General features: G+C 45.6%; 1 protein-coding gene across 3 annotated transcripts in view; it reads right to left on the bottom strand.

Annotated features, from left to right (window-relative positions):
- LOC146796555 (cytochrome P450 3A24-like) overlaps positions 1-27091 on the bottom strand; it is a 318208-nt gene that overhangs the window by 94007 nt on the left and 197110 nt on the right. For all 3 annotated transcript variants that reach the window (XM_085629191.1, XM_085629190.1, XM_085629189.1), the window contains exon 7: positions 9322-9470. In XM_085629191.1, the coding sequence (XP_085485317.1) occupies positions 9322-9470 (149 nt within the window). The remainder of the gene's footprint in view (positions 1-9321; positions 9471-27091) is intronic.

Below are 27091 nucleotides of genomic sequence, written 5' to 3'. Positions count from 1 at the left end.
TGATTTGGCGGAGTCCAATGTTGTGGAGGGAGTCCAGTTGGTTATCGAGTGGAAGTTAAGGTCTCCCAGCAGGGTGTAGTTGGTGGATGCGATGGCATGTGGGAAGATGATGTCCGTGATCAAGTTGGTGATTGGTCCACGTGGTCTAGGGGGTCGGTAGATGAGGGTTCCTCAGAGGGTGGTGTAAGAGCTGGTCAGTATCTTGAAGTGAAGGTGTTCCATCAGGTCAGTGGTTTCGTCGGGGAGTGTGCTCAGGCGGAGGGTGGATTTGTGGAAAATGGCGATTCCTCCTCCCGGGCGGGTGTGTGGTCCTTCCTGGAGATCTTGTATCCTTGGGGAATGGCGATGGCGATGTCTGTCCCCGAGGTGGTGTTGGTCCAGGTTTCGCTACGTCCGGGGTGGTGCTGTCGAGGAGGTCCCAGATTTTGGTGGCATGTTTGTGGAGGGATCGGATGCTGAGAAGAATGCATTGCAAAGTCTTCGTTATGGGTGTGTTCTTGCGGTCGGGTTGTGCTGGGTCCATGTTCCCAGCGGTGCTGTAGGTTTGTCGGCAGCGGTGACAGCTCAAGGGTCCATGGGTGTCATTTGGTGAGGCTAGCATGCAGTTGTTTTTGCAGCCTGGGTTGAGTGCGTGGAGTGCCGCTGGGTCGTAGCGTTGGTGGTGCGGAGGTCCAGGGTTCCTGGCACTGGTCACGGATGGGTGCAGATGGGTTATCTGATCTGATGTGTCAGTCTGTTCATTTCCATTTCCCGTCGAATTAAGTAATTCTCTGCATAATTCTCTCTACGTTGCAACATCCTTAGCTAATTTATTGTCCTTTCTACAATCCTTCATATGCAGCTCTTCAGCAAGGGGCCACTAGCCTACATCCCTCATCAGACCCTCTAATGTTGGTACTCTTGAACTCATCCAGCATATGGCTACCCGACGTCTGGCCAGCACCATAACTAATTGTAGCAGTTTATAGGCCATTTTACATTTCCTATAGTTCAGTATCTGCCCCAAGAGACAATGCATTGGATTGGCCCCCACCTGATTACCCACCCCCAGACACACCTTCGCCACTACACAATTCCAATATTGCAGCACTACCGAACATTCCCATGCCAAATGCAAGAATCCCGCTTGGTCCCCGTGACATCTAGGGCATTCATGGGGTCGAGTTGGATCTATACGATGCAGTCTCATATGAGTCATATACACCCTCTGCAGGAAATTATAGTGTATCAATTTAAGTCACGCGTCACAGTATACTTTACGTGTCAGTGCGCATGCATTCTACCAATTCTTTTTTGTCAACGGCACCTGTAGGTCCTCATTCCATGCATCCCTTGCCCTATGAACCAGCGGCCCCAAGTCCACCCTCATGGTCCTATATAACAGTGAAACTAATCGGTCCACTACCACATGTGATCAACACATCCAATGTCTCGGTCGTTTGAGGCATGTTTGGATACCTTGGCCGTGGAACCCGAGCTAGCTCCATCAGACCCGCATACTGTAAATGCTGTCCTCGTCCCAGATCAAAACCCTCACACGCCTGTTCGAATGTAATGAAGTGTCATTTGTATATAAATCAGCGAGTACCTGACACCCGCCCTCCCTCCAAGCCGGTAAGGACATATTCTCGACCATTTTATGCAATGGGGCCAAGAGCGAAATGCTTAACTCCCGATGAAATGGCGCGTGCCTTAGCATGCGCTCCACACATTTTTGCCATAAGTATGCCGTTTGTTTAATGACATATGGCAGGTCCGAGCCTGCACCCGCTCCCGCCATCAGCACAACAGGAAGACTCTCTGGCTGGACATATCCACTAAGCAGGCACTTCTCCCAGTTGTCTCCCTGGTCCAGCTCTCGCGCATGCTGAAGTTGCGCTGCGTAATAGTATAAGTCCAATCTGGGCGCCTCTCGTCCCCCCTTCTCAGAACTTCTGGTTAGGACCTGCAGTGCCACTCTGCTGCGTTTGCCCCCCCAATATAGGGACACCAAAAGTGATCTCAGTTGCCTGAATACTGACATGGGAATATTACACATCGAATTCCGTAAAGCATAGAGGCATCGAGGCAAAAGCACCATCTTTGCCACCACAATTCTGCCCATTAAGGACAGTGGCAGTGTATTTCAAAAGGCTACAGAGCGCTTCAGGGAATCTCATACCTTAGATATATTCAGACGAAGACACATCCCCATGCACCACCTGTATTCCCAAATGACGGAAATTATCTGTTTCCCATCTCAGCTCAGAATTGGGCAACTCCTCGGCCCTCTGTCCCTTCAGTCCAGCCTGCGGGAACACCAATGACTTAAGTCTGTTAAGGCACAAGCCTGAATATTCTGCGAATTGATCCAACAGCTGCAGTAGTTCAGGGATCGCTGTCTGGGGGGAACTCAACATAGAAGAATGCATCATCAGCATATAGTGAGACCAGGTGAGGGACTTTCCCCAATCGAATTCCCCATCTCGCAAGATCCCGTCTGGCCCACACTGCCATAGGCTCTATGGCCAGGGCGAAAAGCAATGGGGATAGGGGGCACCCCTGCCGCGTACCTCGTTCTAAAAGCCACTGTGTGGACCTAGTCTGACCCAGCCAAATCCTGGCACTCCACTTTGTATACAGTATCTGAACCCACTTGCGGAAGCGGGGCCAAAATCCTGCCACTCTCAACACCTCTTGGAGGTGCTCCCAATCTACCATTTCAAATGTTTTTTCAAGATCAATTTATACCAGTGCCATCTCCTCATCATCCATCTGTGTCTCATGCATTATGTGGACCAGGCGCCAAATATTCAAACCTGTGTTACGGCCCCGGATGAAGCCATAGTGGTCCTCATAGACCAGATGGCCCATGTGCGGGCCCAGCCTCTTGGCCAGCAAACAATATTTTCACATCAGTATTAATCATTGTGAGTGGTCTATGTGCCGCAGGGTCCTGACTATTTCCACCCGGTTTAGGGAACATACATATTTATCCCTCACGCATTGTTGCAGGTAATACCCTGTTTTCAAAGGATTCATTGAATGTTTGTAATAGGGGCTGAACCAGGTTTGCCGAATACGTCTGATAGAATTCGCTCAGGAATCCATCTCTTCCCGGGGCCTCAGCCCTGGGCATGTCTGCTATGGCCTCCGCTATTTCTTCAGTTGTTAATTGCACTACCAGCTCCTGGCTGGCCTCCGCAATAAGCTTCGTCAGTTGGAAGCCCTTCAGAAAGGGGGTATAGTGTTCAGGCCTACCCAGCGGGTCAGCTGTATATACCTATTGCATATGCTGCTTAAATTGTTCCAGAATGTCCAGCCTAGAGTGGACCAGTTCACCCGTCTGTGTACGTATACATGTGATCAATGGAGCCGCCTGTTCCCTGCGTAGTATCCATGCTAACAGATGACCAGACTTATCTCCCTGTGCATGCAGTAATTGCCGGTATTTAGTAAGTGTGTATTAGTCCAGTTTATCCCATATATCTGATATTTGCTCTTGCAGCACACGCTCCCGCACCTGGGCTCCCTCCTGTCCCTGCATACCCATCTGAACATCCCCCAAGGAGTCCTCTTTATCACGCAGCTCGTATTACAGTTGCCTTAATTAATTAATCCCATTCCTGCCCCTCGGACCATTGCCTTCAAGGCATCCCACTCAGTGGCTCTTCTATCAGTGGTGTTCCAATGAAGTGATATGTAATTTGTTAAAGCTTCCGAAAGCGCCTCACTGCTCACTTGGTCTTCAGGAGGTCCGATGGGAGCCTAAAGCCTCGAGGGCCTTGCTCCCTGATATTCCATTGTGCCACACAGCACACCAGATCAGGATCCGACAAAAAATCTCACTAAGTGGGTTATGTTTGCTGCTATTAATGTAGGAGATTCCGTTACTAAGACCCTATCCTGTCTACTGTAAGTATTATGTGTAGGCGTGCAACACGTGTACACCTTCTGTGTCGGGTGTCGTATCCTCCAGACATCCCTCAGACTCAACTCATGCATCACTTTTTGCAATTGCTTAGTCATGCGCGGCTTAGGCGGGTGTCTGTCCAAGTCAGGATCAAGGACACAATTGAATTCACCCAACCAAATAAGTGGGGAGTTCAAGTCCTCAGTGATCAGGTCCTGCAGCCTAAAAAAAAGAAAGGATTGTCAATATTCACAACATACGTGTTTAGTATGGTTATGTCTTTGCCGTCAAGTTTCCCTCTGAGCAACACATATCTTCCGTATACTGGAGCATAAAAGGTCTACCCGGAGCCACCCAAATCAGCGTTCCCCTAGCACAGGTAGAGTATAAAGAATGAAACACCTGACCCCTCCACTTCTTTGCCAATCTCGCGGCCCCTGTATCATCCAATTGTGTTTCCTGCAGGCATGCAATCATTATATTGTGCCGCTTAAATAACGAAAGTACTCTATGGCGCTTAGCACAGGTACCCAACCCTCTGACATTCCAACTAAGGAACTTTACCTCTCTCGCATAATCATTTGCTCGTATTTTCTGACTAACTGCGTCGCTGAATCTATCGCTCAAGTGTTTCAACTAGCCCATTCTCCTAACACAACTTACAGGGGCAACAAGTAAGGCTTTAGTACCCAATCCGTCCCCCCTTTACTATTCGGCAGCCTCTTAACTATATCAGGCTTAGAACCCCTCCCATGTATCCAGTACCCTTCACGCCACATTCTCACACATATTTAAGTGCCGCTATAAGCAGACCAGTTCCCCCAGGCGGGCAGGTAACTACAATCTCAATACACCAGAAATGTCTTAATGCTATGTTACCATACATCTATGTTGGCTTTAGGCTATGTTTCAGAGTGCCAGGCCTGGCATTCATCTCTTAGTCCTTCTCCTTTTCAGGAGGCTCCTCCTGCAGCGTTTTGGGCACAGTGTCTATTGTTGGCCCCAGATTCTGCAACTCCTCATCAGACCCACCAGAAGCATCCCCCCGGGGCTCCGCCATCCCGCCCCTGTCCCCCGAGGCACCCAACTGCAGTGATCCATCATTGCTTACTGTGATCCGTTGCTGTGCGGGGTCAAGCATGTTGTTTGCTTCCACTCGACCCTTCTGCTGCCTGGGGCACTTTTCAGACCTCGCTCCCCAACGTCTCTTCTGCCTCCTCTGCTCACCAGGCGGACACCCTTCCCCCCTGATCTCCACCCATTCCCAAATGTCCTCATGGGTGTCGAAAAAATGAATGTGCCCTGCCCTCTGCAATCACCTTTAGCTTAGCTGAGTACAGTAGCGTATATTGCAGGCTCAGTTCACATATCTTGCGTTTTACCCCTAAGTAGGATTTCTGTAGTTCCTGTACTTGCTTTGTATAATCATGATACACAGCAACCCTTATTATTTTAGTACTGAAGATCCTGCTGTTCCTGAGCCGCTCGTAGTATGCAGCCTCTATTGCGGTAATCAAGGATTTTTGCAATTAATGCTCGGGGTTGTGCACCCGGAGGCGGGGGGCGGGACCAGGGCCCTATGGGCTCTCTCTGTCACAAACATATCTGTCAGGTCCTTGGGCTGTAGCTAAGTTCGAATCCAGTGCCCCAGTAATTGCACCATTGCTCACTGTTCAGCTTTCTCTTGGATACCCAATACACTGTTGCAGCATCGTGCCCTCCCTTCCTCATCCTCCGCACAGAGATCAAGCTCAAGGCCTTTGGTGGCCACGGTCATCTGTGCCCTTGTAGTCTGAGTGTTGCTACATCCCCCTCAGCTCTATTATGTCCTCCTCAGCATTCGTAACTTTCGTGAATCCGTTCGAAATAGATTTACATCTATTGAGACAGTGTCTATGAAATCCTCCAACACTTTTCTAGAGCCCTGGATTGCTGCCATTAGTCCAGCTCTAGTGGGTTCCAGGCTTTCTTCCTTTGACTCCCGCTCCACCCCCCGGGTCTGTCTGGTCAACCGCTGAAGGGGGGTGTCTAGGGGTAGTGTACCGAGTGATGGTATTAGGCCCCATCGATTTCTGAGCCTTATCCTTGCATGAATGCAGGCCTCCCAACTCTCAGGGACAGTCAATTGTTGCTTATCGTATCATTGCTCTTCTCAAGGGACAACACGTGCCCCCACTCAGCCAGGTATATTTTTCTCACACAAAGATTGGTTTGTGAGGAGGATTCGATCTACTGGCCAAGGAGGCAACCCCCTCCTCTTCTACACCCTCTTTAGGGATGGCATCCCTCCAGACACAGGGCTACAATGTCGGCTCCAGTTTGGCTTCACTGCTCTCACGCCACACACCGCTGCAGACAGCTGGGCCCCTGAGAGTATAACGTGGGCAGGTCTAAGCCCCCTCCACCATGGATGATACTCCCACTGTAGAGCCTCACCCAAAACTTTTGCTCCACCAACTGCCTCTCCGCTCCCATCTGTCCGCCACGTCTGCCCTCTGCAGTTACTTTTCAGCAGTATAATGGTACGCCGACCCCACCGCAGCTCTCTACCACTTCCAGCAGCTCTCAATGCATCGCAGGAAGTATAAATTACAGGCCTCACCAATGCCCCGGCCCTGACCACTGTGTTACTCACCGCCCTCCACTCAGTTGCACCCGTACATCCATCTTCAATTAGGGTTCCGCGTATGATCTCTAGGGAGTTCTGGGCCAATTTCTCTTTTCAGGCCGTGCCCACAATGAGCGCCGGCCACTGCCCCTCTCTATCTCCTTACTAGTGGCGCTCCCTCCACCGTGCCACGGTTATTCCGATCAACGCCGATCCCTTCGGGCAGGGCGCGGGAGCCCAACAGGACGCCACTGCACGCTGTTCTCCACTGCAAAGGAGAACCACTGGGGGTCAAAATGAGCCGCAATCAGGCCCAAGTCGACTCCGACACCACCGCCACCGCTCGCTCCGCCCGAGCTCCTGCCAGGCGAGCTGCGGCGCAGGAGCTTCTCGGTGCCGCAATCTCTCAGGCGGCAGCGGGCACTACGTGAAAGCCAAACGGCAGTGACACCGGCACCAGCCGCCTCCCAGCCACCCGCCCAATACAATTCATACCCAGGGCAGCAGCTACCAGGATCAGTCCACGGCCAGCCCCCATCACAGGCCCACACAGCAGCCACTGCGCATTACTGCTTTTTGCCCGCTTCTATCGCAGCCAGACCGCCACGATCAGCTCTGCTGGGTCAGGGGGCCAACGCTCATCTGTTCCTGCTATTGTAGCTGCTTGCTGCCTCATGTAATAGGATACATTTACGGGCAGACGGACCGGTAGCTAAGAAGGCTCACATCCTTTCGGCCATGTTGCTTGGCCACGCCCCCCCACATGCTGTACAAAATTAGGTAGAGAAGTAATATGGTAGTTACCCGTCACATTGTAAACTATGAAACAAACTAACACAACCGTTGGATGATGTCATCAGTGATGTCATTTTCCACTGTCACTTGAAAATGGGTGTTTCCTGCATAGCGGGCAATGTGAGTTATGCCATCCTTTGAGGGCTTTGCATACCATAACTTTCAGATTTTGTCTGTTATGCATGCTTGAGCAAGAACCATAATTCTGTTTTTAACTGTGGTAATGTGAGTCTTTGACAGGAAATTAGATTTTTGGAACAATGATGCAAACCATTAGTGTTTGAGCCTGTGCAATTTTATTCTGAACTGTACCACTGTGTCCAAGAATAATTAGGAGTGCAAGTTAGCAGTTTATGCTCAAAATACATGTGCATTCTTGATTTCCTGGAAGAAAGCACCTAGGAAAATCTCTGTGACTCAGAAGTGACAACTTACAGTCTTGGGAATCTAGTGGCAAGAAAACACTCCTAGGTGGTAAAGGTTTAGGACTGAGCCTTGTTAAATGCCACAAATGTTGTAGTAGCATGTGAGTAAATTAGCAGGGTCAGCTGAAGCTCTTTTAGGCACGCCAAGCCCGACCGAGGTCTTCAATCTATCCTTTCTCTCAAAGTATCCTGTTAGCCTCGCTCTTGTTTTCCATACATTTTGCTCTCCAGTGTTGCCCATCTCTGAGTTTATAAAGAGCTTTGCAAAGGTTTCTGCATATTGGAGCATCTGGGTTTGGTTCTGTTTCCCCAAAATACCTGGAGTAATGGCTGCAGGCTCCAACCTTAACCACACATGGGTTACAGAAACCACAAGAAAGCTGCAACTGTCGCAACTTTCTCTCCCCTCTTTACAAGAAAGTATGTTAAGTTTAATAAACTCCTAATTTGACAAAAAAATCATGGCAGTTAGAACTTGGTTCAAAGTACTTTTCCATGGCCCAGTAGAGGGCACCCATAGCTTGTGAAAATGCAGGCTGTAGTGGATATGTGCAATTGATTTGTGTACCAGTTTAAAACATGAAGATCAAGTAAGGTGGAGTCAATAAAATTGTGTGAGCAGATCCCCATAAGTAACTTCCTTTTGTGTGCGACACTGGAAAGCTAGGTAGGCTAGCTCAAACACAAGACAGGAAATTGATACAAATGTATGCAACAGATGCTAATGTCTGTGCTAAGACAGAAATCTGAAGGCCTAAGTACTAGGGCACCCGTCCTACCAGATGATTTCAGAACTGTCTAGAACCTTAGGAATTGTTATTTTTATAAAGTTGGTAGATCAGAGAGTTTATGGACAAATGGTAGAGACTACAGTTCAAGTATGAACAATACTTTTGCCACTCTAAGATTGAACAAAGAATCTACTTATTGAGGAAGAAAATTCAAATAGGAATTTAGGGATGCATTTAAGATGTCCACACCTTTCATCCTTTTTACCATTGTGTGTAGTGATACCTGAAAAATAGGGAGTAAAGTACCCAGTTGTTTACTCTAGAATTAGCTAGAATAATTATTTTTATATCTATCAAACTATTGACATGTTTATTTCCAATGCCTTCCTGTCACAGGACAACACTCTATGTTGTCCGGTCCTCTAACTCTATCTCCAATAAAGCTTTGCAATTTTAGTAAGGACATAGAGTAAATGATTATGGAAGAGATGAGAAGTCACATTAGAAGTCATCTGGAAGGATAGGCTAGGAGGGCTAGGCTAAGAGATAGCTAGCTTTGGTACTGGCCAGGTATCAGGGCCTGGTATCAGAATCATGTTTAGGAATATCAGTTTTGTGGTTGAAAGCACCTCAATGTTTTGATGTTATGTAAACCTGGTCCTGGTTGCCACATCCATGACTAAAAATGCTAGAATCATCTTATTTAAAAGCTGTACTCGTGTACTGTGTGACTAGTTACAACTTCACAGAAATAAGAAACAAAAAGGAAAATCATGAATGAATAACAGCACATGCTGGAATCAAATAGATTTTAAGTTGCATTATGTCTAAGATACCCTTTAACAGTACAAAGTGGCTTAGGATTCTTACCTACGAGAATTAACAATGGGCTCATGAATTTGAAATTAAAGATTCTCCTTCCATTAGTAACAAAGGGATCTTTCGGGTTGTTCATAGAGTCGATGTTCACACCAAAAGAGGTGCTGATGACCACATCAATACTGTAGGAGGAAAACATCCTGGGCAGAAAGGATGTGTAAATGGAGTTATTTATAAAGTAGCTAAAATCCAAATTTATTATCACATTGATTATATGAGGTTTTCATCATTACCAAGTAAGATTTGTTCTGGTGATTCTTGTGCAGCATGAGTATATCATACAATCAACAGACATACAAATTTGAAGAGTAATGTCTAATGACAAAAAACGTTTTCTTTATAGATGTCTGGAGCATTATCAGCATAACATACCGAATTCACCGTTATTGGAGCTCTTTCTTAAACTGGTGGTTTAAACTTATCTGATAACAGTTTTACAAAAATGCCACACCTCCAATTCACATCTTTTTGCAAGGATGGTCAACACAGAAATACGTTTGCTAAAAGGATGACATTGACAGCATATGATTTAAGCCCTGATCCTGAGTGGGTGAGAATAGAAGTGGTATTTGCAGCACCTGGTAAATGTTTCACACTGGTATGTGGTATTTATCAGCTGTGGTAAATACCTCCTATTCCGTGTTTTTCAGGAGAAAATTAGTTCTAAAATGCAGAATCGATGCTTACCGTAACAAACAGTACATGTTCAGTAGGAATTAACTACTGAAATTTATCAGGTGAAAATTGTGTGAGTTATGGTGTTTACTGCAAAACTGGAATTCCAATCCCTTTGCAAACTGGCATTAATGTATATGTTGCAACCACCGTTTCCTTAGATGCTCACTCATCAGTTTGATCATACCCATAACCCTCTGTCTTTAAACCTCCCAGCCTCACCTACACCCATTTTCAACCTTATACAGCTCATTTTCAAAAATCCCACATTTCTCAAGTGATTTCAAGAACAAGGACTTATCATGCACCCACACTACTAAACCCTGTTTGCAAATCCTGCAAATCCCAATCGTTTCCTTTCCATTTTCAAGTCTTTCCTCTTCCAAAGCATGTATAAACTAAATCATGCTCCACACACCTTTAAAATCCATTAGTATTGAAATACCATTACTGTTTACACTGTCAGCCATTTAGTATCCACCCCCAACACTGTTAGTGTATAACCTGCTCATCACATCCCACAAACCTTTGACACCAACTAAACCAAAAAGAGACCAATCATTTCTCTGGCCTTTTTAGCTCACAGAAATGTAACTTCTCCAACTTCCCTTAATACTGTAAGCAATCCCAGATTTCTTTAACACCATTACTCAGTTCTATAATTGTCAGTATTTATTCAACCATAAAGTCACAAAAGGTAGGTGGCTGGTCCATTAAAGGACTTTGCAGAACTTGCTTCCTGACTTGCACTCAAGGTTTTGACCATCAAGGATCACTAATCCCAGATTAACAGACATACATGAAGAACGTTTCCAAAATGGAGAAAAACAAACTAGAAGCACTGACATCCCTTCACATGCTACTAACAATGTGGGCCAAAACATACTCCAAGAACCAGGACAATACATGCAGATGATGTGGTATTTCTTACTCTTACTCCACAGAAGAGTAATATCAAGGCGATTTTTGAGACCATAAACAACCTTTTGTATCATCTCAGGGTATATGACAAATGCTACCAGGACAGAAGTTCTCTTGCTAACCTTTGAAACTTCTATTTAAAACCTTTGAGCCCCTAGATCTAACCTGTGAATGCCGAAGCATGTTAACCAGCAGCCCAATCAGTTTTTTTAGGAGTACTATTTTCTGCATCATTCATTACAATATGTTTTTTGTTTAAATTATGCTTGACTAATTGTTGAAATAAAGCAAGACTTCAATAAGTATTACCATTTAACTCTCTTGATCATAGGTAGGGTTAATGTAATCACAATGGTTACCCTACAGCAGTATCTATTCCTTTTCCAGACATCAACATATTATTTAAAAATGTTTTTTTAAAGAATCAATGGGATCATTACATCATTCATATGGGGATTCAAATGACCCACTGAGGCAAGGAAAAACCTATGTCTACTGTTGGCGAAGTGAGTTAGTCTCTTCATACTTAGCGACCATATCAAAGTTGCTTCAACGACTTGTTATGAAAGTAAATAATTATCATTATTGTACGATTCTTATGAAGAAAATGACAGGGAAATATGGTTTAAAAGTAAAAAAATATAAAGCCATTAAGTTTCAAGTTCTCAGACACCTTTGTCAGATGTATGCATTATGTATCAGATTATCAAAGTTGGATTGTAAGCAGGAATGTCTACCATTACAGAACAATCCAGACCTCCCTGAAGAACTGTCTAGTCTAATACTTAAAAAGGCCGAAAAAGGCTTATGGAAGCTTAAACAATTGTGAAATCATGAAAGCTTTAGGGGACTGAATGAAGTTTGACAAAAAATCAATATCAAATTAAAAGGAAGTATTTGCAGCTGAGATATCATCATCATCAGAAAAACTTTATTTCGGCAATCAAATGCCATAAAAGCATCAATAAAAGCAAATACTAAAATACATTTAATTCTTGAGCTATACACAATTTTAAAAAGTAATATAAAAATTGAGTACAGTGCTAGTCAATGGTTCAAATTAATAAGAATAATATAGGCCCACCCACATCCCGGAATATGACCAGACAAATGCAGTGTTATAGTCGCTCATACAGTTCCTGCATAATCATTTTGCTCGGTCGAACTTTTGAGAATGGCCCTTCGGGTACACCACATATTAAATAGGAAACATGAGATGGAATAAACAATAGGCATTTGCGTGCTTGATTTAAATATCCTATACACTTCACAACAGCGTCTTGACCCCAAGTTTCTGCAAAGTTGGATTAGCCAGCGTGTTCTGGCCTTTCCATACCCTTTTCAGAAAAATAGCACGTGCAATTCGTTTCATCGGGGTGGTTACAGGCTGGGCAACCCCAGTTTGAAGTCCCATCCCAATTTCGGGTGAAGGCACGTAGCGGGATGACTCCGTGTCTGAACTGGACATAAAGGGGCCGATTCTGATCCTGGATTTTTATTTTCCATACAAATCGGATCCGTATTTTTTTCCATACAAATCGTACAAGTCCCTTACAACCCGTGTAGTACGATTCGTACGGGAAAAATACATACAAATCGGCCCGATCCTTACAAATCGGATCGGGAAAAGCTGTACGACACGGACTTGTAAAAAAGACCATACAAATTGTAAAAAGGCTGTCCAAACCATCAAGTACGATTCGTACCGCTTTGTCAGCATATGATTTGTATGGAAAACGGCCTGTATACGGGGAACGACTCGTACTGTTTTCGGGGCATACAGGGGCCGATTCCGATCCTGGACAAACGCTTTACAAATCGTGGTATGGAGCGTTTTCCCCATACAACTCGTACTTGTAAGGATTCCCCTACAACCTAGGAAGTACGATCCGTACAAATAGACGCTCTCCATACAAATTGTAAAAAAGACCATACAACTCGTTTTTACAAGCGATTCCGATTCGGATTGCCCTGTACATGACCTTCACATGTATTCCCGGCAGCAGTTTACAACCCGTCAAGTACGATTCGTACAAACAGCACTCCGTACGGCTCTTTTTTTACAGGAGCCAAAAAGTGCCGGAAAAACATTGTAAGCCCCGAAAACAGTACAAGACGGACCCTACATGTACGCACCGTACAAGCACCGTACCCCACAATCGCTTGTGTACACACCGTACCCAAACTTGCGTATGTACGGTGCGTACATGCGCGATGTTGGGGTACGCACCATACACACGCCTCGCATGTGGGGGGACCCCTGTATGCCTCATACCCCTATACGACCCGTACCCCGGTACGAGTCGTACCCCCAGAACGAGTCATACCAGGGTACGAGGCGTAAAGGGGTTCGCTTTGTTGCCCGGTACGAGTCGTTCCCCATATACAGGCCATTTTCCATACAAATCGTTTGCTGACAACCCGGTACGAATCGAACTTGACGGTTTGGACAGCCTTTTTACAATTTGTATGGTCTTTTTTACAAGTCCGTGTCGTACAGCTTTTCCCGATCCGATTTGTAAGGATCGGGCCGATTTGTATGTATTTTTCACGTACAAATCGTACTACACGGGTTGTAAGGGACTTGTACGATTTGTATGGAAAAAAATACGGATCCGATTTGTATGGAAAATAAAAATCCAGGATCAGAATCGGCCCCACAATGTATTACCGGCACTTTTTGGCTCCTGTAACAAAAGAGCCGTACGGAGTGCCGTTTGTACGAATCGTACTTGACGGGTTGTAAACTGCTGCCGGGAATACATGTGAACGTCGCATACAGGGCAATCCGAATCTGAATCGCTTGTAAAAACGAGTTGTATGGTCTTTTTTACAATTTGTATGGAGAGCGTCTATTTGTACGGATCGTACTTCCTAGGTTGTAGGGGAATCCTTACAAGTACGAGTTGTATGGGGAAAACGCTCCATACCACGATTTGTAAAGCATTTTTCCAGGATCAGAATCGGCCCCAAAGCTTTTTGGCAAGGAAAGGCTGGATATCATCCGGCACCAGTTCTAGACTGTACCTATTTTTTATAGCCAGGAATTCCACCATCAAACGGCCAGCGGCAGTTCTTCGTTCAAGCTCGTTGAGCTTCTGCTCTCTGAAGCTCTCAATCAGAGTCTTTCTTGCTATTGTTTGGGACGTGACTTTTGCGTTATTCCATAGATCGCCCATACCCAAGCCCTCACCGATGTTCCTAATGTTGGACAGCCAAGGTATCCTCCCTGAGCCTCGCATACCCATGACTTCAGTTAGTTCGTCCCTATAGGCAACTAGCTCTGGGGTACTCCAGAGACGGCGCCAATAGAGCAAGGGCCTAAGGGCCACCTTTTCCGCTATGGGCCTAACCCCGAGATCCAAACAGAATGGTGTTAATGGGGTGCTATTCGGGAGGCCCAAAAGCTGTCTGGTAAAGGAATTTTCTATTCGGATTAGCGGGCTCAATGCACAATGACCCCAGAGTTCTGCTCCATAGAGGGCAGTGGACCTGGCCTGTAGCTTATAGATTTCCAACACTGGGCTAAGTGTTTTTTTGGTACAAATCCTATATAGTTTTAGGATGCCCCCTATTGTTTGAGTGAATTTCAGCCCTGCTTTCTTTATTTGGACACCCCAATCCATTTTCTCGGTCAGCGTCAAACCAAGTTATTCAAATATGTTTACTCTTTCCAGGGGTCTGCTGTCCAAGCAGGGGTTGGGGCAGGTGGATTTGCCTACGTTGAAGGCCATATACTTCGTTTTTTGCAGGTTAATTTCCAGGCCCCGATGTTTGCAGAAATCGCTGAAGTTGTCAAGGGTCCTTTGAATTCCCATTAGGGATTTTGCAAGGAGAAGCGTATCATCTGCAAACATCAGGGCCGGGATGTTGTGCTGCGCCAACCTGGGGGCATCGATGTTCTTCCCACCCATCAGGAAATCTATTAGCCCGTTGATGTAGAGGGAAAAAAGTGTGGGTTCCAGCACGCAGCCCTGACGAACCCCTCTCTCCACGGGCAAGGGGGCTGAGAGTTCACCATTCTTTCCATATCTAATGCGTGCATAGTTACCCTCGTGAAGATGTTTTATCTGGTGGCACAGATATTCTGGCACTCCCATATCTCTTAGTATTGCCCATAATTTTTCCCTCGGGACCAAATCAAAGGCAGATTTTAAATCTACAAAAATAAGATAGAGGCTACCTCCCTCAATGTGAACGGATTTCCAATGTATCAGCTGAAACCTAAATAGTTGGTCAATCGTGGATGTCTTAGCCCTGAACCCAGCTTGGAGGGGGGTTAAGATATTATGTTCCTCCATCCACGATTGTAGACGCCCCAATAAGACTCGAGCAAAGATTTTCTGCCCAATGTCTATGAGACTGATCGGGCGGTAATTAGCAGGCAGGAGCAGAGAGACCTATTTATAAATCGGTATTATTTTGGCTCCCGCCCAGGTGGTGGGGATTGCCATGCCTTGTAATATGGCATTGAGCAACGTAGTCAAATAAGGGGCCCAGATGATGGGTTCAGATCGGTAGAGATCACCAGGGATCCTATCCAAAGCTGCCGCTTTTGCAGGCAGGATCTTCCCTAGAGCGTCAGTGGTTTCTCTTACCGTGATTGGGGGAGCGTCATCCTGGGTTGGACCCGGGTACATCAGGGCCCTAGCCATTTTTTCTTCCCCTTCCTTGTCCCTTCTATAGAGGATTTCAAAGTGCGCCCTCCAGACAGTTTTGTCTATGTTGGGTTCTATAGCCAATCTACCAGCCTGGGAGTCAGTGTTTACGATGTTCCAGAAGGACCTCAGATCGTGAGTAATTAATGCGTTTCTGAGGTATTCCCATTTTTGAACTTCACAGTGTTGTTTAGCTTTAGTTATGGCTCTTTTGTATGCTGCCCTAACTTCTTTGATTTTAGTGTTGTCCCTTCTTTTAATGAAAGTTATTAGTTCAGTTTTAGCAGCTCGGCAGTTGGCATTGAACCATTTCTGTTTAGGCTTATGTGGTGCTTTCTGCTTTTTATTTTGATAGAAAAAGTGGCCAAGATGCCAACCAGATCGTGGTGGTTTTGTGAGATCTTTAAGAGAGAGTTTGGAGCTCCAATAACTTCTGTTAGTTGACTACTTGAAGGTATAGTTTGGCCAATTTAATTTGCGATTGGGAGATTTCGGCCCAACGTACTCTTCTCCCTCCGTTGGTTTGTATCAAACTTTGGGCTGGTGTTTGGGGATTGACCTGTGCCATAGTTATACATGGCGATACTATTTCTAAAATAAGGGCGTTATGGTCGCTGTCATGTAGCGGGCTGATTTTGAAATCAAACACCTTGTGCCAGGATAGATTTTTTAGCTCATCCCTCACTATGGTCCTTACTTGGACCTGTATGTCTACAACCACATCCGTGACCCAGGCTGACTGTTCTGGGCCTCCATTAGATAGGGGACCATGGTCGTTAGCCCTTGTGGTGATAGGAGTCTCGGGTGCTGGGTCTTTTTTTTAGGCCCTCTTGGTATAGTAGCTTTTGTTTTCCCTTTTTTTGGGCGAGCCCCCCGGATGTAAAACGTCTACCCTACTTTCTGCGGAGGGTCCTGTGTCACATGAGACAAGTTCCTGATCCGTGATGAGAGGGGAGTCTGTTAAATCAAGCGGACTTAGAGGAGCGGCAAGGTTGGGTGTAAGTGATAGTCACCTTTCAGTTAGTTCAATCTCATTTGCCACTACGCCAATGGCTCTCTGGAGCATCCGGTCTATTGATGTCTGTTGAATAGAAGAGGCCGGCTGTACTGGGGCTACATTTGGCTTTCCCGCCCCGGCTCGCCTTCCCATCTTTGCAAAGGGGTCAATTTAGTGGCCAAGTATAAGAGAACAGGGGACCTTAAGTCACTAACCTTGATGATAATTTGGGGGAGTCCACTTCCAAGGTCTGGCCTGCACCCCTTCGAGGGCTTAGGGGGGTGGCCCAGCCCAGCCTCTTCCGGCCTCTGACAGGCGCGGATGGGCCCGCCCTTGGCCCGGGTTTTGCCCGGGCAGTGCCCGGGCACACCCGCGTACGTCCCATGCTGTGGGAGGACCGCGCTGGCTTTACAGGGCCTAATGGCGCCCTGCGATGATGCCCTCAACAGGCGCCATGCAAGTCCTGCTGGGACCTGTAGTTCTGGCTTGGCCGTTCCCCTCACGGCGGTACCAGGGCAGCGGAATGGCAAAGAGGCAGGTCAAAGCGCCGTTTCCCTCACGGCTGTGATCAAAGGAGGTGGGTGTTGGCAGCCGTTCCCCTCACGGCATTGCTGCTTGCGATGTGCACATCCTGCGCTGTGGGAGGGCCGCGCTGGCTTTACAGGGCCCTCCGGGCGCCCTGCAATGACGCCCTCAAGAGGCACCACGCAAGTCCTGCTGGGACCTGTAGTTCTGGCTTGGTCGTTCCCCTCACGGCGGTACCAGGGCGGCGGAATGGCAAAGAGGCAGGTCCATGCACCGTTTCCCTCACGGCTGTGATCAAAGGAAGTGGGTGTTGTCAGCCGTTCCCCTCACGGAGTTGCTGCTTGCGATTTGCGCGTCCCGTTATCTCTAATAGATTACGCCATAAAGCTTGCTAAACAGCTATTAGATTCTGCAACACGACACACTAAATATAGTAGGAGGTAATGTTCTTGTACAGGTTGTTACGTTGTTGCTAAGTGGTCAGCTGAGATATTACTTTTCAGACACAAAGCTTGGAAAAGAGTCAGATATTTTTAGGGGGATGGTACATCGTACCGCCCATTAAGGCTGACACAGCACAAGTTTAAGCACAATTTGCAACTCTAAAAAAAGTAAATAATACTAAAATTAGAACAACCTGGGAATTAGATTTAGGTTTTCAGTTCTCAGAGCATGATTTGGGTGGCTAAACTCAGATATCCACTTACCTTTAAGTTTTAATCTACAGCGCATGGGGTATTTTCTGATATATCACTTGTATTTAATGGCATCTTGTAATAATACATTTACAGAATCAATACCACCTACATGTAAGAGATGCTTTAAATGAATTGGGCATTGGAAACATACGGTAGGGGCTGTAACAAAATCAGACATTTTCAACAGCCTGTGTTTAAATAGCCGGAGCAAAAAATAGAACAACCATTATCACCAGATTCCGGCTTAGTGGTGCAGGGCTGGCAAAGATTTTCTAAAAGTAAGGAAAAAATTAATATGGCACTGTGTTAGAAATTGGGTTGTTGGTTGACTACGGTATGAGCCCGAGTCAGGCAGCAACCACAATCCTAGTCAGGGTAAGAAGCAGGGTGTCAGGAATGAAGTGAATACAATAGTTTGGAGAGAGAGAAAACGCAAGAGGTGCAGGGTCCTTCTAAAACCCTCTAGCTTCAATCTGTGGGTGGATGTGTAGAGGATTAGGCTTTTCTTAAGATGACCCCCACGTTTGCAATTAGTTGTACATAAATAGTGTGGAATAACGAAATCTCGTGATTCGAGATTTCGAGTAGCGACAGTGCGTTTACCACTGCGCACTTCAATTTGCCTCAGAGAAGTGAAGACCCGTTTTGTGACGCTTCCCGAACTTAGCCATATTCGGGAAGCAATTTCCCCTCATAGTTCCTGAGAAGTCGGAAGACGAATTCAGGAAATTCTTGTAACTTAGAAGCTCTCCTTATCCCCGTATTTGCAGAAATATTTTCCCCGCTTGTTAGAACTACATGGTGAGTTCAGTGGAGGCTTCCTGAGGGAACTCACCCTTTGTGAACTGCATTTAATTAAGTCTCTGATTCCTGCATCGGCATTGAGACTTTCCGAGTTCCTGTGACCTCAGCACCGTAAGAGGAACCGTTGAGTTCATGCATCCAGGGAAAGAGAGAGAAGTCCCTGCGCTTGGTGTCGACTAATCTGCTCTCAAGTAAGCCATAACTTACCACAGTCAAGCAGTGCCAGTCTGGTGCTATCGCCTTGACTTCAGTGTGGATACGCCGGCACTCTTGCGCTTTGCTTCACATACCTTTGCTTACTTGCGTTCCTCTCTGCACTATCCTCCCTATTTCTCCTTCCTTGATCCTTTTTGCGCGTTCCGCCTTTGAAGCCGAGTTGCCTGGGACTCTGCAGAAATCCGCATGTGTTGCTACTGTGAGGAACGATTCTAAAGAAACAGTGATTATTTAAAAGAAAGTAACCTCAAGCTAAAAACAACACTAACAACATTCTGAGGTTACTACTACAAAGAACTGTATTAAAGAGAAGCTACACACCTTGCCTAATAGGTAGAAATAGGTCATAATTTCGCAAGCCTATTGAAGGGTGGTAAGGGTGTAGAGTGTTTAACCTTGAAATTATATTTCCCTTTGTGCATTAGGTATCTTCAGCTCAAAGAAATACTGTGGCTGACGCTACCATATAGAAATAGAAGAGGAGCGAAGTCTCTTGCAGAATCTGGTAGGGGGAGCACAAGGTGTTGTAGAGTAAGACTGTTACAGTGTAGGTGAAGAAATGTTATCCTGAAATTCTGTCTCCATCTGTGCATTAGGAACTCTCCACACCAATCAAGTAGAGTCATAAGTAGAAGACTCCACAGAAGAGAGAGAGTCCAAGTCCAGTCAGAGTGTCTCTTCTCTGTCCCTACCCCCTTACCCCCTTCCTGGAGCAACTGCACTTATAGGCAGTGTGTTCAGGGAAGTGGGCATTGGGACTTAGCTACGTCCTGCCTCCATGGAGAATCCGGCGCTTTACACAGGGAAATCCTAAATGAACATGTGCTCACCCTCAGGTAGCTTGGCACAGACCAGGCAATGTGTAAAGTATGTGTGCAAATCTTTGAACAGTAAAACAGAGAAAACATCACACAAAAAGTTTCCACACCAGGTTACTAAAATAGAGCCTAATTTAATAAATAAAACAAGGCCAAAACAATACAAATCGAGTTATGAAATTTTAAAGAATAAAGTGAAAATAGTGCCAAAAAACACTAAGCACCAACAAGGGACATCTGGTTGCGCTGGATTTGGACAAAGTCAAAAGTTCAGGCTGACCACAATAGAGCATGGGATGGCTACAGGGACCAGATTGGGCCTGCTAAGCAAAAGCACCTTGGTCCGAGTTACGTTGACGTTGAAGATCCTGTCAACAATGAGGATGCGGGATGCACCTGAAGCGATGCATCAATGTCGAAGCGATGTGTTGGAGTTAATCCTCTCAGTGATGTCCATGCGCTGGTCCTGATCAGCACAGCACTGGTGATGCATCGGCTCCAATGGGCCCGAGGGCTTAGATGCAGAGCTCTCGTCGCAATCATCAAGGCTGCTTTTGACAGAGATGCGGAGACCTTGAGTCGAGTAGAGCTTCTCATAGTGCTGGTTCCGAAGGCGATGCATCGGGTCGATTCATACAGCAGAAGCGATGATCCGGTTTTGCTCATTCAACAGGAGCTATATGTCGGTTCAGATCCATGCGACACGCCGATACACCAGTTTGAGAGCGGATGTGTGGGTTTCACTGGAGTAAGCACCCTAGGCCTCATTTCCAAGGGTCCAGGACGAGTGTGGCACCACTTGGCAGGTCAGACTCACAGTTGGAAGAGTCCAGATGCATCAGCAGGTGAGTGGAAAGTATTTTATATCCCTGAGACTTCAGAACAGGAGGCAAGCCAGCTAGCCCTTGGAGTCGCTCTGGGTTCAAGTGACACAGGTTAGGTCCTTCTCACCTAGGCAGGGAAACAGCAGGCAGCAGGGTTGCACAGCAAGGCAGGAATCCAGCAAAGCAGCAGTCCTGCATAGCGGCAGTCCTTCAGGAACTCAGATGTTCTTGTATTGTATTGTATTGTACAAGACACAGCCTATTCAGGTGTAAGTGAGGCAGGGTCCAGCTCCTTCCTCTAATCCTCCCAGGATGGCCCATCAAGTCACACCTAAGCTCCCATTGTGTGTGGCTGGCTAGGGGAATACAGAAAGCCTAGCTGTCACCCTCCCCAGATGTTTATCGGAGACAGGCAGCAGACACTGTGAAAAAATCATTCTTTTTGCCCTGATCACCCCCATTTTTAACTGATACTGGTGGTTACAGACTCTGCTTGTGCCCTGGGCTCTGCTAACCAGGCCCAGGGGGAGTGCTCTGTATTGTCCATTTTAGTACATTAGCTCCATAGTGAGCTAAAATGGTACTTCAAAGTGTTTAAAAATCGTTAGAATAAATCCAACAACCAGCAACAGTTACATTTATTATAACTATGGCAGAAAAGAAGGCTTTTATGCACTACATGGCGTTTATTCTTTAAACACTCATATCTCCTACTTTGGGTTTTTGTCATTTTGGTGTCCTTTTTAATCATAAAAAATTCAACTATTTGTATAAATTGGTCTTGGATTTTTATTGTGTGTTGTGTCTTACTTATTTAATGTATTGGTGTTTTTAAATGCTTTACACACTTGTCTCCTGAGTTAAGCCTGCCTGCTCGCAGCCACCTACCAAGCGTTGAACAAGGAAATAATTCATTGAGGCCTTGACTGGATCTTATATTGTGATTGTGGCCTTATTACTAGTGGTAGGGACCTACCTACACCTACTAATAAACCACCCTCCAACATTTGGTATCAAGCAGTGAGGATAGTACCTTAGTTTAAACCACACCATACAGTATTTAAGTGAAGATGTTTTGAAAATACAGTTTATTGACTTAGAAAAAAATAGGTTTTGAAATTTGGACTAAACTGCTTTTAATTCATTTTAAATGTTTCAAAATTGTTCTATCCCTGATTTGCAAAGTTTTCTTGTGACCCAAATGTAGAGATACAATGAAGCTTGATCTGGCTAACCTGACTAACCTCACAGTGCTGAGCTTAGAGTACAGCGCTGCCAATAGAATTAGAAAAGCAGAGATGATTATATCCCTTAAGGCCTGGGCAGAGTTATCTCCAGGGGATGAAGGGGAGGATGACCCCTCCAACAACCTCCAGCAGGGGGAAGAGGACTGCCTGTCTACTACTTCTAGCAACATGGTCCAGACGTCAGCTCATGGGGGCAGGGGAGACTCCCCCACAGAGAACCCAGAGTTGTCCCTCAGAGAAAGGGAGTGAGAAGCTCAACTATCTTACATAGCCGTAGAGCAGGAGAAGGTGGAACTAGCTAAGAAGAAGTGGGCAAGGCAGGAGAAAAAAGATGGTGGCAGCAAAGACGAGGAAGATGGTGAGATGTCCTGGGGCGGTGGGTTTGATCCCAGATTACTCAAGGGCATAGTTACTAAGTACCAAAAGAGGAATGACATTGTCAAATGGCTGACAGCATTTGAGAGATCCCTAGGATGAGAATGGTTAGCTCCAAATGCTGGATTTCACTCCTGTGGGAGTTGATCCCAGTAGTTGTGAGGGATAGGCTCCTGATCCTAGAGGGAGATGAAGCTGGATCTTACTACATGAAGAAATGCCTGATCAGGAAGTTTTGTCTCACCACAAAGCAATACATGGTGAAGTTCAGGGACACTCAGAAAGTAAACATGCGGTCCTGGGTGGACTTCGTAAACATCTCCATCAAGGCATGATAGGGCTGGATACAGGGGAAACAGGTGAGGACTTATGAGAGGCTGTACATTGTATTCCTTAAAGAGTGCATCCTGACTCATTGTGTACAAGAGAAGTTATGCCAGTTGTAATGGACTCTAAGCTGCCTGATCCAAGGGAACTGGGGGAAGACAGCTGATGAGTGGTTGAGGTCCAGTGTTTCCAATCAACACCAGGTGGGTGATCAGAAGAAAGGACAGGTTCCCTCTCAGGGGAAAAGCCTGATAAAAAAACAAAAAAAGAGTCACCACAAGACCTACAAAGCCTGCACAAGGAGAGGGGCCCAGGCCACTCCAACTTCAAGAGGTGGTGGTATCAGGGGAGGTCTTTTGACCCTGCCAACGAAAGAAATGCCTTAAAGAAGGGGAGATGTTATGACTGTAATCAGTCTAGACACAAAAGAGGAGATGCTGTCTGCACAAAGAAGCCGCCCACTGGTCGGCAGTCCCAGAGGATTATCAATGTAGGTGTGGGGATAGAGATTGTCCCAGAGAATGAGAAGGGGTTCACAGAGGCAACCTTAGTTTCCCTGGGTGGTGTGGAAACTTGCCTCCCAACATGGAGAGGTACAGGGCAGAGGCCAAAAATAATTGCCACTGAGGTTGAGGCTCTGAGGGATACAAGAGCCACTGTGACCATGGTCGCAGATAAACTGGTTTCTCCAGAGCAGATCATACCTAGTGTATATCACCAGGTGACCTATGCAGACAGCAGAGCCAAACTCCATCCCATGGCAATGGTGATTTTTGAATGGGGAGGTGTGAAAGGCCCTAAGACATTAGTTGTGTCTCCTGCCCTCCCAATAGAGTGTCTACTGGAAAATAATCTTGAAGCTTCTGGCTGATCAGGGACGGAGAGGACGGTCCATGCAAGGATGCTGAACCTCCCTGAGCACTTATGTGCTGTGACCAGGTCACAGACTGCGCAGAAGGGAAGTGCTGGAAACCTAGACCCTGAAACAATGGGCCCAGCCTCTAATGACAAGAGAAAGGGCACAGGGTCTGGTGAGCCTGCCCAAAGAACTCCAGAGGTGCAGGAACAATCTGACCATTGAGGTAGGGATTTCACCCCTGCAAGATCTGTCTGACTTGGCAGAATTGCAAGGAGCTGGTGGACCCTCCAAGGAGGAGTGGTGTCAGAGAGAATGTCCCACTGTCACGACTGGCAGTGTATGCACCTATACCAGACCTGATTTTGGAGAAAAGAAAACACAGTTCTGTGGCAAATCGCATGTTTTGCGAGGAAAACCATGGTGGTTGTGTGCTAACAGACCTGCTAACAGATGGCCGCCACGATGTGGAGTGAAAACAACAGGTGATCGGAACCATATTTAAATGATCCGGAAATGAGGATTGAGCGTCAATTATTCTAGACTTTTGATTTCGGCAGTCCAGCATTGTCACATGCATTCCTGTCCTCATGTGAGCCTTCATTGGTGGCGGTACAGAATGATCTGTCTTTGGAACTGTGTCTCGGTGTGCACCATTATGGGACAAGTTTTGCTGTTACTGGTATAGTATCCTCGGTTGTGGTAGAGGCGTCCAGTTGTTCTGTTTGGATTAGAGACTGGGGCTTTTTGCATGAGAACTCTTTCCAGATGATTTCCTAAAGGATCAGTTGCCGGTTCTTGGATTACAATTCTTTTTTGATGACTTTTGCTCTTTTCGAGTGCACTCAAAATATTATGAATCACTAGCCACATTCCTTTTAAGTTGACAATGCAAATGTACAGCACTATTGCACTAAAGACATATGTTTTCCCCTTCTACTAATTCTAGTGTAAGAGAAACAAATTATTTCTGGAGTATTATTATCTCTATAAGGACGTCTATGAAAGGTGGGAAAGAAAAAGGGGATCTTGAACTGTGGAACAATTTATTTTTGCACTCTTCTTTTGGAGGAAATATGTATATGGTAAAATTGTGAATTAGGATTCGTGATATGAAATACATCTTATGTCTATTTTTCTTTCGGGGGTGTTATCTTTTATTTTCTTCTAGTATATATGCATCACACGCTGTGTGTTTACAGAATGGTTATACTGAGCTGTCATATTATTTTGATAATTATCATATGAACTTTTTATTGTTTGTCCATTGCAATTAGTCACCTACTGTAGGCTTTCTATTTCCTGTGGTGACCCCAGCTTATTTAGGTAGTGTGCTTTATAATTGTTTCTGTTTTGTTGTGAATTATTTTTCAGGTCTCCCTCCCTGCTGTAACTACCCTTCAACCCTTCCCCCCTGTTTGGCCACTCTTTTCATGTGGTGTGAATTAGCAGAGCCAAAGCTGCCAAAAGGTGGATCTCTAGGAAGGTACAATTCCCACGGATCCAAGTTTTGTTGGCTCTGACACCCACTCTTGAGGGCCTGTGGCAGAAAGCCTAGAGGTAAGAGAGGGGTGATGTCAGTGGATTCTGCAAAGTCTACTGGGATGAGGGAGTCCTATATACTGAGGCAAGAGACCTCAAAGAAGGGGCCACCAGGAGGTTGGTGGTCCCCCAAAGGTATAGATAATTCCTTCTCACATTGAGCCATTACATCTCCTTGGCAGGTTGCCTGGGTCAGTAAGACATGGAACATGTTGGTTAACCATTTCTATTGGCCTTATAACACTGCCAAAATAAAGAGGTTTTGCAGCTCCTGTGCAACCTGTCAGGGCAGTGGCAAGACAGGGGTCAAGCCAAAGGCTTCCTTGAAACCACTGCCAGTGGTTGGGACTCCCTTTGAAAGGCTGGAGGTGGACATTGTTAGTCCCCTGGACCCACCAACTGACTAAGGGAAGGGATATATCTTGGTGCCAGTGTATCTCGACCCAAGATATCCAGAAGCATTACCCCTAAGAACAGTCACTGTTCCTTCAGTGGCTAGGGCCCTACTTGGTGTGTTCATCAAATTGGGTTTCCCAAAGGAGGTGGTCTCAGATAGTGGCGCACATGTTATGTCTGCCTATCTGAAGGTGATGTGGGGTGATTGTGGTGTTACCTACAAGTTCAGCACCCTATATCACCAGCATTGGGCTACACAAGACGGTATGGATGACCAAAATGAATGGCTAAGGAGCCCATTAGAAAGCCCCTACTTCATTTCATTTCTTTAGCCTGTTATCTGAGCATGTCTCAAAATTCAAACTAGGACCCAATTTCCACAGCCCATTGTGCCTGATGTGCAAAAATGACTTTCTACCACTTCCTCTGGGGTACCTGAAGGGTCAACCAGTACAGTGCAGGGGATGTCATTCCTTTGTGGCAGTATTTCATGGAAGAAATTCAGAAGGTCTTCACATGTTTGTGTATGCTCTCGCTTACCCAGATCTTTGTGATTGTCCGCTCGGGTGACGTCTAATTCAATCTCTGCCCAATAAATTGCCAGCTCCAACCAGTTCTGTACTCTTGGTAACTACTGGGGTTTCCAAACAGTGACAATTGCCCTTTTAGTGAGAGTTAGAGATAGGTGTACAAGTTTATTTATAATTGTCCCCTTTTTGGGGCATATGTACATAACCAAGAGGCAGCATTTTGGTTTGAGTAGTCTGCCCTGTGAGTAACCTGCACTAATTTTCTCATCATCTCTTCCAAGTAAGTATTTCACATCCATGGTTGCTAAATCATTATTAGCACAAAATTGGAAATCAATTGATCCCCCCTCATTTGAAGAAAGAAAATCAAGAGGATATTAATTTGTGGAGCGCTGTACCATAAAGGCAATGGATTATGTAACTGATTTGCAGAGCACTGGAGTAGCATCAAAAAAAGGCTTGCAGAACAAGCTTTTGTGCATGAACAAGTGGAGTTTTTTTTTTTTTATATAAATATATGATTCCTCAAAAAGAATATTTGAGATTACGGTTTGTTTCTAATGAAATGTAATAGAAGATTAATTTACTTTCCAATATTAAAAAAAATAATGACAACAATACTATATTGAAATCACCAGTCTAACTATAAAAAAGATGAGATCATCCTTCCAAAATGATTAAGCCTCCTTCACACTACCAACTATGTTGCACCAGGCACAGTACTGCAAGCTCTTGCCTATGGCCCATGTTTTTAAACATGGACATGTGGCCTCCCACAAGCCCAATTCAGTATCGCAACCTCCTAGCCCATATTGATACTAATGAAGGGCAAATCCATCTGCAACCATATACAACCAGAGAAAGAAAAAAAAATCACAGACTGCTTATAACATAACTATTACTGAAGGACAACATCTTTACTCTCCATCAACCAACACAAGCAGGACAACCACTTATAAATAAATCACCAAAGACAAGCTAGGCAAATCACAAAAGACAATCCTAATGTTCAGAGCCCAATTGCTAGATGTGACATGGAGGTTTCTTGAGAAGATTTGGAACTAGCACCAGTAATGCAGATGCTGCACCACACCATATTATACACATGGAGTAAATGCAGGATTTCTCCTACACTCATCACAGTTCATCTGTGTACGTAGAAATATGAGAGTTTTCTCGGTCATGGTAGCATGAGGTTTCACATGCCCCTTTGAATTTATAGCACTACCCGCACCCCTCTCAGTGTAGGAGGGATCCAATGCTCCTGGGGTCATCCGACCCAGGTAACTTAACTAGGAGTAGTGAATCATCTATGTGAGAGATGCACCACAAGCTTGGTGAGTCTAGGGTTC

Source organism: Triturus cristatus, chromosome 10 (genome assembly GCF_964204655.1).
Source record: "Triturus cristatus chromosome 10, aTriCri1.1, whole genome shotgun sequence".
Taxonomy (NCBI): domain Eukaryota; kingdom Metazoa; phylum Chordata; class Amphibia; order Caudata; family Salamandridae; genus Triturus; species Triturus cristatus.
This window is presented reverse-complemented; position numbering and strand designations above follow the sequence as displayed.